Source organism: Osmerus mordax, chromosome 1 (genome assembly GCF_038355195.1).
Source record: "Osmerus mordax isolate fOsmMor3 chromosome 1, fOsmMor3.pri, whole genome shotgun sequence".
NCBI classification, from domain to species: domain Eukaryota; kingdom Metazoa; phylum Chordata; class Actinopteri; order Osmeriformes; family Osmeridae; genus Osmerus; species Osmerus mordax.
In genome coordinates this window covers 11,344,246-11,359,457 of record NC_090050.1, presented here as the reverse complement: position 1 = coordinate 11,359,457, position 15,212 = coordinate 11,344,246, and the positions used below count along the sequence as shown (strand labels likewise).

At 46.5% G+C, this 15,212-nt stretch overlaps 2 protein-coding genes, 2 long non-coding RNA genes and 3 other non-coding genes across 7 annotated transcripts; 1 reads left to right on the top strand and 6 right to left on the bottom strand.

Moving 5' to 3' along the window:
- Positions 1-9: 9 nt before the first annotated feature.
- On the top strand, positions 10-8,449 carry cse1l (CSE1 chromosome segregation 1-like (yeast)). The gene is made up of 25 exons (XM_067244443.1): positions 10-108; positions 859-949; positions 1,114-1,256; positions 1,370-1,471; positions 1,652-1,797; positions 1,885-1,975; positions 2,149-2,256; positions 2,365-2,457; positions 2,579-2,746; positions 2,829-2,958; positions 3,118-3,183; positions 3,324-3,526; positions 3,629-3,713; positions 3,818-3,879; positions 4,045-4,181; positions 4,379-4,482; positions 4,627-4,724; positions 5,166-5,316; positions 5,449-5,657; positions 5,814-5,911; positions 6,034-6,119; positions 6,268-6,349; positions 6,790-6,936; positions 7,023-7,254; positions 7,576-8,449. The coding sequence occupies exons 2-25, from the start codon at positions 865-867 to the stop codon at positions 7,663-7,665; spliced, it is 2,916 nt and encodes a 971-aa protein (XP_067100544.1). The 5' UTR covers positions 10-108; positions 859-864; the 3' UTR covers positions 7,666-8,449.
- Positions 8,450-8,673: 224 nt separating this feature from the next.
- On the bottom strand, positions 8,674-11,071 carry LOC136946116 (retinol dehydrogenase 10-like). Its single transcript, XM_067240337.1, has 5 exons — positions 10,622-11,071; positions 9,908-10,006; positions 9,648-9,793; positions 9,270-9,401; positions 8,674-8,992 (listed from the first exon to the last, which is right to left on the bottom strand). The coding sequence occupies exons 1-5, from the start codon at positions 11,069-11,071 to the stop codon at positions 8,872-8,874; spliced, it is 948 nt and encodes a 315-aa protein (XP_067096438.1). The 3' UTR covers positions 8,674-8,871.
- Positions 11,072-11,952: 881 nt separating this feature from the next.
- LOC136948536 (uncharacterized) lies at positions 11,953-13,304 on the bottom strand. The gene is made up of 6 exons (XR_010877349.1): positions 13,190-13,304; positions 12,945-12,993; positions 12,797-12,830; positions 12,630-12,689; positions 12,371-12,422; positions 11,953-12,161 (listed from the first exon to the last, which is right to left on the bottom strand). It is a non-coding gene; the product is annotated as an uncharacterized lncRNA (long non-coding RNA).
- Positions 12,232-12,326, bottom strand: LOC136954040 (small nucleolar SNORD12/SNORD106). The gene has a single exon (XR_010878060.1). It is a non-coding gene; the product is annotated as a small nucleolar SNORD12/SNORD106 (small nucleolar RNA).
- Positions 12,486-12,577, bottom strand: LOC136954035 (small nucleolar SNORD12/SNORD106). The gene has a single exon (XR_010878059.1). It is a non-coding gene; the product is annotated as a small nucleolar SNORD12/SNORD106 (small nucleolar RNA).
- LOC136954028 (small nucleolar SNORD12/SNORD106) lies at positions 13,058-13,148 on the bottom strand. Its single transcript, XR_010878058.1, has one exon. It is a non-coding gene; the product is annotated as a small nucleolar SNORD12/SNORD106 (small nucleolar RNA).
- Positions 13,305-14,297: 993 nt separating the features above from the next.
- Positions 14,298-14,962, bottom strand: LOC136952014 (uncharacterized). Its single transcript, XR_010877798.1, has 3 exons — positions 14,849-14,962; positions 14,682-14,757; positions 14,298-14,525 (listed from the first exon to the last, which is right to left on the bottom strand). It is a non-coding gene; the product is annotated as an uncharacterized lncRNA (long non-coding RNA).
- Between the last annotated feature and the right edge of the window lie 250 nt (positions 14,963-15,212).

The window sequence follows — 15,212 nt, the reverse complement described above, 5'->3', positions numbered from 1 at the left end:
GCAGTTGCTTGAGACTTTTGAAAGCTAGCAAAAAGGAGGCTGTCAGGTAGCTAGTGGACCATACACGCCGGCGAAATACTTTTTGGGGGACGCAATAAGCTTGAAAGGGTAAGAAGTCATTTTATGAAGTTGTATGTCAGTTATATCTGCAAACGAGATAGCTTTATGACTGGTCCGCTAGCTTAAGAGCTAGCTAGTCAAAACCATGACATAATGCAACTCATGTCTCACGAGGATGTCTAGTTGTGGGTAGCTTGCTTGCTAATATTAGCTACTTGGATATATATTTTTTTGACATTAGCTACTTGGCTCAGTCAAAGGAGGCTATTAGCTAACTAGGTCAATAGCTGGAATAATACACTGTAACTAAACAAAACTGATTCTATATAGTTAGCCATCCCTGGGAAAACTAGTGCGAGCATGCAAGCATGTTAAGCCAACTCTTGGCACTCACAGTTCAGGTTTTATTTAGCATAACTAGCTTTATGGCTGGCCAGCTAACGTAACGGCGTTAGGCCAACTTTATGCAATGTTGTGCAGATGAGTTGGTAAATCTATTATAATATTTAAAATCTTCTTAATCCATGTGACCTAGTAAACATTCATAACGATCATTTGAAAGCTATAGTAGGCTAAATGTACCTGGTTAGCCCTACCAGCTAGCTACTAGCTTGCTTTTTTCGAACAAGCATCATCATGGTGTATCCTTACTGACTCAGTAGCCCCGCGCCTCAGCTTTTGTAAATGCAACGAAAAAATACGTTGTTTCACTGTTGCATCACTCTCTAGAATAGTTTGTTTATATCGACTTCATGTGTGTCTTTGTGTAGATAAATATTTCTTATCTATTTTCTCCAGTGCACCATGGAGCTGAATGATATAAACCTTCAAACTCTCACAGAGTTTCTCCGCAAGACTCTGGACCCAGATCCAGCAGTACGACGTCCTGGTATGAAGAATGTCTACGATTACATGTTTCCTACTAAACAATACAAGCTCGGTCAATCTATCAAATCAAGCCCTGCTGTTTTATTGCTCGTTAATGTATCCTATTTCACAGCAGATAGTCTACTTGTGCCTTCAAACACTGTATTCCTTTGTTCTCTTCACCAGCTGAGAAGTTCCTGGAGTCTGTTGAGGGAAGCCAGAACTATCCCATCTTACTTCTCACCTTGCTAGAGAAGTCTCAGGACAATGTGATCAGGGTCTGTGCAGCAGTCACCTTCAAGAATTACATCAAAAGGAACTGGCGCATAGTGAGTGTGGACTTGGTGGTGTTTTGAGTGAAATGGACATGGTCTGGATCTTATTATGAGAAATGTTTACCAGTCCTAAGATTGCTTACATTTCCCCCCCCCCCCCCCCCGAGGTTGAGGATGAACCAAACAAAATCTCGGATCCAGATCGAACCACCATCAAGGCCAACATTGTCAATCTGATGTTGAGCAGCCCTGAACAGATTCAGAAACAGGTATGTTAACCATGCTCTCATCCAACCTCCGATGAAACAAAGCAGACCAGTGGAGTTGTGAAGTCTGGCGCTAGCTTCTATTCTGAGTTTGATCGTCGTCTAATGATCAGTTCACAAACAATATGGAGACGAAGACAGCATTCATTGACCACGCATGCGCTGGCTGCTCTGTCTGTGCAGTTGAGCGATGCCATCAGCATCATCGGCAGAGAGGACTTCCCTCAGAAGTGGCCTGACCTCCTGACCGAAATGGTCACTCGCTTCCAGAGCGGAGACTTCCACATTATCAATGGTGTCCTCCGCACCGCACACTCGCTCTTCAAGAGGTGAGTCTCCCGGATTGTTCAATGGCAACGGTCACTTTGCTCCCATCAGTTGGAGGAAATGATGTTGTGTGTCTTCTGCTCCGTCAGGTATCGCCACGAGTTCAAGTCCAATGAGCTGTGGCTGGAGATCAAGCTGGTGCTGGACACGTTTGCCCTACCTCTGACGGAACTGTTCAAGGTAAAGTGCCTCAGATACTTCCTAATTGAATGAACCACCTGTTCGAGGACCTTTTGTAGCTCTCATTTCTAATCTAATTGAAATGTATTTCTTTTTAAAATAATGAAATGAAAACTAAACTGTGTAGTGGTTTGTTATACACAAAATATATATTTATTTATTTTACATTCCAGGCCACCATTGAGCTGTGTCAGACCCACGCTACAGACGTCAACGCTTTGAAGGTCCTCTTTTCCTCCCTCACGCTCATCTCCAAACTCTTTTACAGCCTTAACTTCCAGGTGCGTCTCTCTATTCTCGGCTCTCTCTCCATCTCGACACAGCCGCAGGTCATAGTGATTGCATGTTGAAACACTGGGGTCAAAACGTCTTTCTCCACACACCACTAGGACCTTCCAGAGTTCTTTGAGGACAACATTGAGACCTGGATGTCCAATTTCCACAACTTGCTGACCTTGGACAACAAGCTGTTACAAACAGAAGTGAGTGACGTCACCACAGTATGCGATGAATGGCGTCAGTGTAAGAGTACAGTGGGGTTTGGCGAATGAGCGCCGCGGCGCGAGTCTGACTGTCTTGTCTGGCGGCCATCTTCCTCCCCAGGATGAAGAAGAGGCGGGGCTTCTGGAGCTGCTGAAGTCTCAGATCTGTGACAACGCTGCTCTGTACGCTCAGAAGTACGACGAGGAGTTCCAGCCGTACCTGCCTCGCTTCGTCACGGCCATCTGGAACCTTCTGGTGTCCACGGGGCAGGAGGTCAAATATGACTTGGTGAGACCACAGACCGTGTCACGTGTGTGTGTGTAGGTGGTGGTAATCCTTGCTAATACACGTTGCCCATCTTGGTTTTCAGCTTGTGAGCAATGCCATCCAATTCCTGGCATCTGTGTGTGAGAGACCCCACTACAAGCATCTTTTTGAAGACCAGAACACACTTACCAGCATCTGTGAGAAGGTCATTGTGCCCAACATGGAGTTCAGAAGTGAGTCCGAATCTTCTTCAAGGAATGAACTAAATTGAGAAAAAGTTGAAAAACAAGTGATTTTTTAAAACACTTAACCCTTGACCCTACTTATGAGCTTCTGTGGTGTCAGTTGATGATCGCACCTGCAACCGACCGTGTCTTGTCATCCTTCCCCAGGTGCTGACGAGGAGGCCTTCGAGGACAACTCGGAGGAGTACATCAGGAGGGATCTAGAAGGATCAGGTAACTCCCCCCCCACTTGGCCTCCACTCGTACCACCTCCCTTTCTGCTCCAGCCGCGTCGCTCCGGTCTTCAGTCACTATGACCCGCCCTGCCGTGCAGGCGTCGCCCGGTAACGCGCTCCTGCCTCCCTCCTCCGCAGACATCGACACCCGGCGCAGGGCAGCGTGTGACCTGGTGCGGGGCCTGTGCAAGTTCTTCGAGGGCCCCGTCACGGCCATCTTCTCCGGCTACGTCAACTCCATGCTGGGAGAGTACGCCAAGAACCCCGGGGCGAACTGGAAGCACAAAGACGCCGCCATCTACCTTGTCACCTCCCTGGCCTCCAAGGCCCAGACGCAGAAGGTAGGAGGGGGTGTTAAACAGGGGCTATGTACAGAGATTCGTGTTATGGGAGGGAGGGGGGGAGATTCATTCATTCATCGTATGCCATTTGTCCTTTTTCAGCACGGCATAACGCAAGCGAATGAGTTGGTGAATCTCACCGAATTCTTTGTGAACCACATCCTCACCGACCTGAAGTCCCCCAACGGTAAGGGCGCGCACGGTCACCTGAAACGCGTGTGTTGAACGGCGGATTGCTTTCCTCCTGCCCCCCGACTCCCTAACCCAACAGCAACTCGCCTCTCCCTTCAGTGAACGAGTTCCCGGTGTTGAAGGCGGACGCCATCAAGTACGTCATGATCTTCAGAAGTCAGGTACTCGTGCTTTAACGGAACCACCTCTCTCTCACTCTCACTCACGCCCGGCTTCCTCCCTCCCTCTGCACCACTGGTTAGATGCTCATGGCATTTCGTTGTCTCTGTTCTCTGAGCAATGCCACAATACAGTTGAATCGAATCGGATCCTCTGCTCTCCTCCAGCTCCCCAAGGAGCAGCTGCTGCAGGCCGTCCCCCTGCTGGTGGCCCACCTGCAGGCAGAGAGCACGGTGGAGCACACCTACGCCGCCCACGCCCTGGAGAGGCTCTTCACCATGAGGGGCCCCAACAACTCCACACTGTTAGTAGCTCCCGCCAAAGGCCCCGCGGACGTCGAGATCTATCACTGTTTATTACTCATCGGTTTGGATGGGTTGGCTTTTTACCGTGTTTTGTCTCGACAACCCCGGCCTGTAGAATCGGGAAACGTGACTCATGAGATTTGGAGTATGGGTGTTGTAATTGGATCTATGTCATGGTCTCCTCCTGTCTCCGTAGTATCACTGCTGCCGAGATGGCCCCGTTCACAGAGCAGCTGCTCAACCACCTGTTCAAGTCCTTGGCTCTTCCTGGCTCCGCCGAGAACGAATACATCATGAAAGGCACGCGGCTCTGCTGTTCCATTTACCATGGCTCCCTCTCCCATCTCGGGGCTCCCAAAAAGGAAACTTTGGGGTCGGAGAATGTGTGTCTGTGATGACGAGCTCTTTCCTGACGCTCCCCTGTCTCTCCTTGCTCTCCTCTAGCCATCATGAGGAGCTTCTCCCTCCTGCAGGAAGCCATCGTTCCCTATGTCCCCACCCTGATTGGCCAGCTCACTCACAAGCTCCTTCTAGTCAGCAAGGTAGGCCACGCCTCTCGTCCGTGACTCACCTCAGGGGCCGGCCTTCTACACCCAGCTGCACTGTGTAGGCTGGTGTGGAGGGAAGAGCTCTCGTTTTCTAAGGGGTTCTTTAGTGAGACGGGTCATACACAGAGATGTCATACACAGCGCTTTCTTTTCAACGGTACTTTACTGTAATATTTCAAAGTTATACTAAGAACAAAATAACAGTAAAATGCTTAGTTGGTAAAACAATTTCCAAAGAGTAAACAGTAACAAAGGTGTAAAGGTGAACATGACTAGACCTACTGACCTTGTGACTAAATAGTGGATTGATTACATATTCATATATGATTATCAATCAATGTGTAACTGATTCTATTTTGCACATCCTAGATAAGCATAGATCAAACATCAACTTGAGTCAAACCTCTTCTCTTCCGCAACACTTTTTGTTTCCAGAACCCCAGCAAGCCTCACTTCAACCACTACCTGTTCGAGTCGCTGTGCCTGTCCGTCAGGATCACCTGCAAGGCCAACCCTGCCACCGTGAGCAGCTTTGAGGAGGCCCTCTTCCCAGTCTTCACCGAGATCCTCCAGAGTGATGTCCAGGGTATAGGCAGCCTTGCACCCCCCAGATCTTCGCTCTCCTAAACAGGATGTTGAATATTGTTCACATGTGTAACCATTCTTGATACGATGTCAATTAGTGTTTGTTCCCGTGTCTCCCCTCCTCCCCCTGCAGAGTTTGTGCCCTACGTGTTCCAGGTGATGTCCCTGCTCCTGGAGATCCACTCCAACTCCATCCCCGAGTCCTACATGGCCCTGTTCCCCCACCTGCTGCAGCCCGTCCTGTGGGAGCGAACGGGCAACATCCCCCCTCTGGTGCGCCTGCTCCAGGCCTACCTCCAGAAGGGAGGCGCCACCATCGCCAACTCTGCCGCGGACAAAATAGTACGTTGACACGAGGTCGTGGCGAGGGATGTTGTTTGAGGAAATGGCGTGGAAGGAAGTGAACTAGAGACGGTTCAATATGCCCACTCCTTTTGTAGCTGTACTATATTTTCAGAAGTAGAAATGTGAGGTTGAGCTGTTGTCTTGTCCCTACAGCCCGGTCTGCTCGGAGTGTTCCAGAAGCTGATTGCCTCCAAGGCCAACGACCACCAAGGTTTCTACCTGCTCAACAGCATCATCGAACACATGCCAACGTGAGTCGATAACAATGTCGGTCTGGGATGTGATATTCAATTCACATTTTTTATAATAGATTATTTATTTTTTATATGTGGGCTTTTGGGTTATGTGCTATGTTGTCTTGTGTGTCTCCCAGGGAGTCCATTACTCAGTACAGGAAGCAGATCTTCATCCTGCTGTTCCAAAGGCTGCAGGGCTCCAAGACCACCAAGTTCATCAAGAGTGAGTCCCGGCTCCCATCGTCGCATCCCCTCTCCACATCACGTGCCTTTTCATACCTTACAGACATGCCTCACAGGCCCGTTTGGCTACTATTAATATCTAGGAACTTGAATTGTCCCACATGGCTGCTGTCTGATCTCCCCCGCAGGTTTCCTTGTCTTCATCAACCTGTACTGTGTCAAGTACGGAGCCATCGCTCTGCAGGAGATATTCGACAGCATCCAGCCAAAGTGAGCGTCTGTGTGTGGCCCTACTGGTGCACTTCCCTCCCTGGCAGGATTCAGGCCTTTTCCATCATTGATTCAAAAAAAAAAATTCTGCATTGAACACACAAACCCTACTTTCCTTTTGTTTGATTAGATCTTTCATCCTACTCTTCCAGCAAAACACGCTAGTCTGTAACACACTGAGAATGAATGCTAAAGTTGCATGGGAGCTCCTATGACACTTTTAGATTTAGCATGCTTTATTCCCTGGTGACTGATGATATAGTAACCAACCACACTTATATAAGCTAGCTAACTATCACAGGAATAGAGTGCAGTAAGCTATATTTCTGTATGACCAAGCTGACTGCAGTGGTAAAAACCGCTACCTCCGAACCAGCTCGCTGGGGCTGAATGGTCCACACTGCTCCAGAGCTCTTAATGACTAGAGCTTTCCCTACCAGGATGTTTGGCATGGTGCTGGAGAAGATCGTCATCCCTGAGGTGCAGAAGGTGTCTGGGCCAGTGGAGAAGAAGATCTGTGCTGTGGGCATCACCAAGGTCCTGACGGAGTGCCCCGCCATGATGGACACCGAGTACACCAAGCTCTGGTGAGGAACAGACCTGAACACACACACACACACATGTCACTGTTTTGGATGTGTCTGATTAACGGATAAACCTTCCCGCTCTCCAGGACCCCGCTCCTCCAGGCTCTGATTGGTCTGTTCGAGCTCCCAGAGGATGACAGCATCCCCGACGACGAGCACTTCATTGACATCGAGGACACGCCCGGTTACCAGACGGCCTTCTCCCAGCTCGCCTTCGCTGGCAAGAAGGAGCATGACCCCATAGGAGAGGCTGTCAGCAACCCCAAGATCCTCCTGGCCCAGTCCCTCTACAAGCTATCCACAGCCTGCCCTGGACGGGTAAGTCTGGGGGGGAGAGAGGGGGCTAGGGGTGTGATTAGTACAGACACGGCCTAGGTAGCTCACAAACACACAACAACAAGGTCGTGCTGATGTGCACGGTGTAAATGAGGCTCGTCTTAATACGTCCGTCTACTCGCTCACTTCGGGATGCATTTGCCCCAGCGTGCAGGGATACTGCAGATGGGCCTTGTCGTGGTGTGTGGAGGCCTGTCGTGGCGTGTGGTGGTGTGTGGAGGCGTGTGGTGGCGTGTGGAGGCGTGTGGTGGTGTGTGGAGGCGTGGCCTCTGGATAGTAAGCGAGCCTGTTGTCTCCTGCCAGGTTCCCTCCATGCTGAGCACCAGTCTGAACTCTGAGGCGCTCCAGTACCTCCAGGGCTACCTGCAGGCTGCCACCGTGCAGCTGGTCTAACGCCGGCCTCCCTGACGGTCGCCGCCACTTCTTTTCAAGACCTGGGTGCACTGCACAGGAAGTGTGCAGCTTGTGACTCCGTTGCGGTGCCACATTGGGACTGGGACTGACTACTACAGACCTGAGTGAACGAAAGACTGACCAAACCCCCTCATGATGGACACCCGAACTGTGTGCCCGACGGGCTCATCTAGTACTTCTAGCATCTAGTATCTAGGATTTTAAAGGGTTTTAAGTGGACTATCAAAACAGAAAGAAGCGGATCTAAAGTTTACCTTATCGAGCTCCTCATTGAACGACACTTTTTTTCTTTGTGATGGGATGGTGTGTTTTTCCACCTATAAAATAAATGCTTGCTGTGGTAAAGGCAAGTTGTTTGAGGCTGGCTTCATTAGCACGATTTCAAACATCATGTTTGGTAGGACTTGTATATCTGCAAGTCTATTACCATGACGCTATCCAAAATGAACAGTGACAGTATTCGGGGACATAGACTGACCTAACAACCATCACCAATATAGCTGCTGCCTCAGTTTACCTGGTGGTGACACGAGCCTCTTCAGCAGAATCAAAGCAGAAGTGTTTCCTTCCTTTGTCCTTGTTTTTCAACAGTTTGAACTTCTTGGTCTTTACAGCTATGGAAGCTTGTAGTTGTTGCTTCACCCAATACACAACACTCAGTTTTTTGTTGTTGTTGCATGTTCTTGTAGTGTTGTCTTTTTTTGTCTGGTCTTAGTTTCTGCACTGTCTACGAATGTGAATAAAAAGAGGCACTTGTATACGATCTGTGTGTTTTGCTTGTGTACTGCATTCAAAGTTGAGGTCAAGTTTGGTATGTAATGATTCTGTATGCTTTCATTTGCTAAGCTCCAGAGCATGATCTTGGTGATAGTGAATGAAAGTCAAACTGTGACATTTGTATTTATTATGTACATTCTTAAGACATTTTTACAGTTCATTTTTATAACATGGCATACATGTATACTACATCCTAAGGATTGTCCTGTTTAGAAGTATAGCTTAAATTGTCTCTGGACATAATCGTGTGACGTTGTACAAGCACTTAAGAATCCACTTGTGAGAATATACACATTCTCTCCCTTCTGAGAACTGGCCTTTTGCCAGATTCTCAGAACCATTTGGTGTGTAGAAGTGGTCCTTCGACTCACTGCGAATGTCAGTCATTCAGTCAGACAGCAGGGGGCTCTAGGAGGTTTTAGCGTGGCCATTGGCGGTTCTCTGCTCCACGTTCTTAATGAAGGGCATCATGCACTTGTCACCGCCCATGAAGCGGTAGGTCGCCATGTTGGCCTCCCACGGCAGCAGGCTGCGAATGGAAAGCAAGTGCACAGTTACCACAGGGTAAAGGTTTAGGGCTTTGAACTCACGATCTAGACAGGAGGGCCTAGACAGCAGGGCCTAGACAGGAGGACCTAGACAGGAGGACCTAGACAGGAGGGCCTAGACAGCAGGGCCTAGACAGCAGGGCCTAGACAGGAGGGCCTAGACAGGAGGATCTAGACAGGAGGGCCTAGACAGGAGGGCCTAGACAGGAGGGCCGTGAGCCCGATGACGGCTCCGAAGGGGGAGGACGCCGTACTTACGCCCGCGACACAAAGGGAATATACATGAGGCGTGGAATGCAGATCATGTGCTGCTCTCCCAGGATGGCGTTCATGGACTGTTGCACCGTGTAGAGAGGATCCAGGGGAGGAATCAGGCCCTGCAGCTCCTTCCTGAGGGTGTGGTTCACACAGATACACAAATATATCCATTCATTTATAGGCACTATCATCATCGGTGACATACACCCTGCGTGCAGCAGGTGGTGAAGGAGCAACATGTACGCTGGACACCTGATCGTCACGCTACTGTTTATGAGCAGGTATCCGACCATAGTATACATGGCACGTATTGCAGTTGTTCTGGATAAGGGCCACCAATACAAAAATGCAGCGACCAAAGTAATGGCGGTGTCTTGCCTGATCTCGCAGCCAGCGAACATCCCTGTGTCCACGATGTAAGGACAGACCAGAGTGGTTTTGATGCCGTCCAAACCCTCTGCCTGCAGCCCGTGGGTCAATGACTCGTGGAAACCGACAGCCCCAAATTTACTGGCACAGTAATCCTGGAAGGGGTAAAGAGAAAGGGGGAAACTCATTCCGGTAACTTATTTTATCATCAATAAATACACTCCATACTGTAAAGGCCATCGTCATCTACGGAAGTTCTCCAACCTCACCTCCACACAGGCTGTGCTGAAGAGCCCCAGGGCACTCGCTATGGTCACCATGTGTCCATGGTTCTTAGCTTTCATCTGAGGCAGGAAGGCTTTGGTCATCTATTGTATGAGAGAAACACACACACACACACACACAATCAGTGTGTACATAGCGAAGTATGTAGGGAACCATGAGGATCCATGATTCCTGTAGTGCCTCCCCACTCTGATCTGTAGCCAAGCATGCATAAGCCAGTCGGCTGGTTCTGTAAATTCTAGGGTGGGCCAGTTATCACACAGTAAAGTCAAATATAAGAGGATGAAGTGCAATGGGAGATTATTCCTTCATTCTTTTGAACATGAGACTGAAGTTATAGTAAGAGGATCATATTGAAAGAATCACATTCCTAATTGGAGGTCACATTCTTTCATGATCTGAGGTCTCGCTAGTGCCTAAGAAAGAACCCGATAGGTAAATCAAGCCCAAGTCGGGCTGACATCATAAATCGCTATTTTTGGGACATTTGCCTTCATGTCCTGAGGTGGTGTTTGCTTTCAGGCTGCTGCGCTTCTCATCACACTTCAGTGAGCAAACACAGGCAGCTCAACAGTGGCACGTTAAATCAGCCCCTATGTCATTCGTTCGAGACTTTAGTTTCTGTTATAATATTCATATCAAATATAGTTCTTTCTTTTTAAGATGCAATAACAATTCGTATATTTTTTTAACCTCACCCAAAACAGCGCATGGCAGTTCACCAAAAGAGTCCTCTCCAGCAGCTCATCCGGACAGTCCAGCAGCCTCCGTCCGGCTACCACCCCAGCGTTGTTTACCACCATAGTGACATCCCCTACCTCGCGTCGGACCAGCTCCGCTGTTTCATAAATGTTCTGCCGGCGCGCAAGGTCCACAGTATAGGTGTGCACCTTGACACCCAGTTCCCGAGCAAGTTTAGCGGTGTGCTCGTTGGCATCAGCATTACAGTCCCAGAGAACAAGATGCGCCCCTTCTTTGGCGAACTCCAGAGCGAACAAACGACCCAGCGCCCCACCGGCCCCTGTGATTAGACAGAGCTCTCCATCAATGCACTTCAACCGCGGCCGTATGACAGTCTGGACTATGGCACTGAGAATGGAGATAGTTACATCTACGAGCATCAACAATAGGTCTACTAGCACAATCATGTTGCTCTATTTTACATTCAGGTTGAGAATCTCGTAATAGCCAGGATGCAGAGGGAAACGCAAACAAGCAGACCGTCAAGCTTTGGCTATTTGTTGTTGTTCCATGCGACCTGCGATTGGCTGGACATTTTATATAACTTCAAGCCATGGGATTAGGATGACTGCTGGTGGGCACCAATTGAAAAGCTTTTGTCTGATTACAGTAGGATTGACTACCCAACTCGTGAGCATGCAGTAGCGGTCTACTGATTCTACTGATTACAGTAGGATTGACGACTCAACTACGACTCGTGTGCGTGACAAAAGCTTTTCTATTGGTGGCTACCGGCAGTCATCCTGTCCCATGTCTTACTTAAGTAATTAAATAGGAATACGCCATAATTATAAGAGTTATCAAAGGGAGATCAAGCATCAACGTCAAGTAACAGGAGCCATTAATAGGCCTCAGTGTAAGAATTGGTCACAGGATGTTTTATCACCTCATAGCTTTTCATAACTAAAATAATGTTATATGGAATTGTAGAACGACGTTTCCCTCATGTAATTAAATAATCATCACTACCTAAACTGTCTGGTTGCCAGGATGATTTAGCCCTTTACTCTAGGCTACTTCATTGTTTAGACAGTGACCCATAAAGGAAAACCAAAAGTCCATTGACATTATTTATATGCACATCAGTTTATTTACCTTTGCAAAACATCAGTTGACCTTACGTAAGTGATGCAATTGAAGCAAAGCACATTTGCGCCAATGGAATTCACTTAAATACATTTGAATATATCAGCTTAATATGAATCATGTAAATTATATAAAAAGAGGCTACATCTCAAGTGTCCTTTTTTTCTGCATCTATAAATGAAGTGCATTGCAACAAACGAAATGGATAGAAAACACTTTATGGATACGTTGCATAATTAGCTTGTATCATTCAAATGCCCCGTTCATTTAAAAGATGATCCAATTTAGCATTTCCCAATGCTAAATCTCTTCAGGAAAATATCTAGTAGGAATTACAAACGCAAAATCATTTTGAGTTTAACATCCTCAACCCTGACCCAGAGTCCAGAGCAGATGCGAGGTCCTCCAAAACTAAAAAAATAAAAGGATGCATTTGAGTTAACTAGAACCACAACTAAACAAGCTATGAAAAGGATGAATTACAGGTGCGTCAGATTTATTTGGCTTTGAAATCAAAAGATAGTCAACATAGTCGATCTGATGGGGAAAAAAGTCTAGTCATCACTAACACCATGTAAAAGTTATTGCATGTAAAACTGTTAGACAAAGCAATGGCATACCTTAGTTGCCCAATCTGTTAGTTTCGGGAGACCTTTCACTCGCTCAACTGTTCTGCAAAAGAAAACTGGGTGAGCCCATATTCCTACAAGTGATATAAAGTTACTTTTGTTGCTGGCTGATGTGTCAGACTACATTGGCTTAAAATAAACAGGAAGTCAACATGGTCGATCTGCTGGGGAAAAAAGATCAGTCATCATACAGTCAGCAGCAAGTCCAGACGGGATAACATGCTGTTATTCTGTAAACATTTGATAGTACCTTCAGAGAATATGGCCGACTTCGGATTCCAACAACGGTCATCTATGTGATGGAGAACAGCTGAAAGATAAAGTGTCTTGATGAGATCAATGGCCAAGTAATCACAGTCAACTGTTAAGGAGGTGGGGGAACACATCACAATTCAATGTTATGTGCCACATTCTTACCTTCCACATGTGGGGATGCCTCCATTGACCACATCTACAGAAAACAGCCATGCAGCAAAATAAGTGTTACTCACAAAATCAAGTAAAATCTTAAAGGCATTTACTTTTACAAAGTTTAATGTTCATTGGTAGTTTACTCAGTACTCACCATATGTTCATCTGTTATTCGATGGAGTACTTCAGTCCGGATCAAAGGCCTAAAAGAAATTAAATTAACACATTAGGTGTATTCTGATGTGGTAGAATATGCAAACAAGAGCAATTTGTGATTCAGTCCATTTGGCTTAAATTTCTGGTTAGTCAACACTGTCGATATGATGGGGAAAAAAGTTTAGTCATCATAATCACCAATCATACTAACGTTAGTTGAACGTAAAACAATTGAGAACTCACCGGCTTCATTCTTGGTGCCTCGCGTGACTTGGCGCTGGGGTTCACCATAATCTTTGTGCGTGTACGCCAACGTCACAAGTTTGGTGAAAATACATTCACTTTCACCTGTATGATCTGTGAATTATATGAATGAGAGTAGTATAAATAAATGTATAGCAGGCAGAGCATCGATATAAAAGAGCTGCTTGAACCACGTGGGGAAATGGTTAGCTAGCGAATCCACAGATTCAAGTACCAAGCCAGTCAAATTCAAGATAGTTTATTTTGAACCTTAACTAAACTGATATAACAAAGAATCCGTCTTATGTTGGAGGCTTCATGTTCAGAAAGTCATGTTTTACTGTAGCTTACTATAAAAGCCTCGATATAGCTCAGACGAATAATTTTCTAACTTACCGTTCACGTCGCTGACTTGAAGTCAAAGAACGCCTTGCACGGCTGCGAGTTCTTCAATCTGGTTGAATTCACCAATAAGGTGGAGCCTACTCAGGCGCAACCAATAGCTGCATTCAGTGGGACAACCAATTCCGAAGAAGGAGAATAGTTGCATTGTGGGATTCGTTGTTTTCAAACGGCCAACAAACACATTCACATGTGATTTCAGTGTTGTGGAGGTTGCATATTCTGTCTGATTCCCCCATTCATTTAATACACTTATTGTATAGAAACTTTTATAACACAATATGCATAGAATAGAGCCTAGTCTACATATTTGTTTTTCTATGTATAATATCGGTGCTTTCTAGGCTGCTACTTCAGTTTCTTTATCTGTTGGTTGGTGTGCACTGATCCCATTAATAAAGTTTTGTGTTTGAAATACTATACTGCCGCCTGCCGGTGTCATATTTTTCTGTCCAACAACAGGGAATGTAAGGCTAACCATGGGGTCAGGGTTGGTCATCAGCTTTACATAATATAGGCCTAATATTAATATTAAATAATACACATCTCACATAGCCAGAAGGTGAGACATGCATCAGTAAGTCATTTGTACAAATACAGTAAAATAGCAAGAATAAACAATTTATTCATGCAAATAAGAATTCAAATGATGCTATTGCAAATAGCTATTTTCAAGTCCTTTACAGTACAGTAAAGTAATCCAGAGGAAACAAAGGATGCAGCGTCTAATCCATTGTAAAACAGAGGGTGCAGCGTCTAATCAAGAGTAAAACAGAGGGTGCAGCGTCTAATCCAGAGTAAAACAGAGGGTGCAGCGTCTAATCCAGGTCAGAAGCAACTCGTCCACAGCCACAGATGAGTCCACGCTTCACAGCCTTCCATGCCCTGCGTAGAAATCCTCTCACGCCTTTCTTGGAAGACTTGCAGGGTCCCTCTGGAAGGTTTATGTGAAAATATTTCATTTGACTTTCTTCGTAATTTACTTCTGGATCAATACAAGGAATTTAGTTACATTTTAGCATTCACTAGCCTATGTGCCTGCTTTCACATGTGCTTGGGAAATGTATTTGAATGTTAGTGAATGACTCACTGGTTGAGAGGCTTGGTTCCTCTCCAGTGGACATATGTTTGCCACTGATATACAAGTCAGGGAAGTTTGTTCCAAACTGTAAAGAGGAAGAACAACAATATTTTAAACATCAGTACAAGTTTTGATGTGGAAACAATGTGTATGCATACTGTTTTTAGAGTGCTTACCGTGGCTTTTTCCACCTTCACCTCCGTTCCAAAAGCTGATACGAGGCCAACTGGGCTGTGATTAAAGCAGTTGCTTCCAGAAGGGGTCCAGTGATTGAGGAGGTTTTCAACAACCATGCCGGAGACCATAAAGCATAGCTCCTCATCCTCGATAAAGGCATCGATATCAAGAGGAAGTTCTGACCGGAATGCCTCTGAGTACCCAGCAAAGAGCATATCTCCAAGCATATAATCCATCTCCCCCATGTCTTGTTCAGAACAGGGCAGATTCAACAGAGCCTGATGGAGAGCTTTACTCTTCGGTGTTTTGGCCCACAGTTCCTGGATAACAGCCCAAAGCTGCTGCGACAAGCCGAGGCGCTTC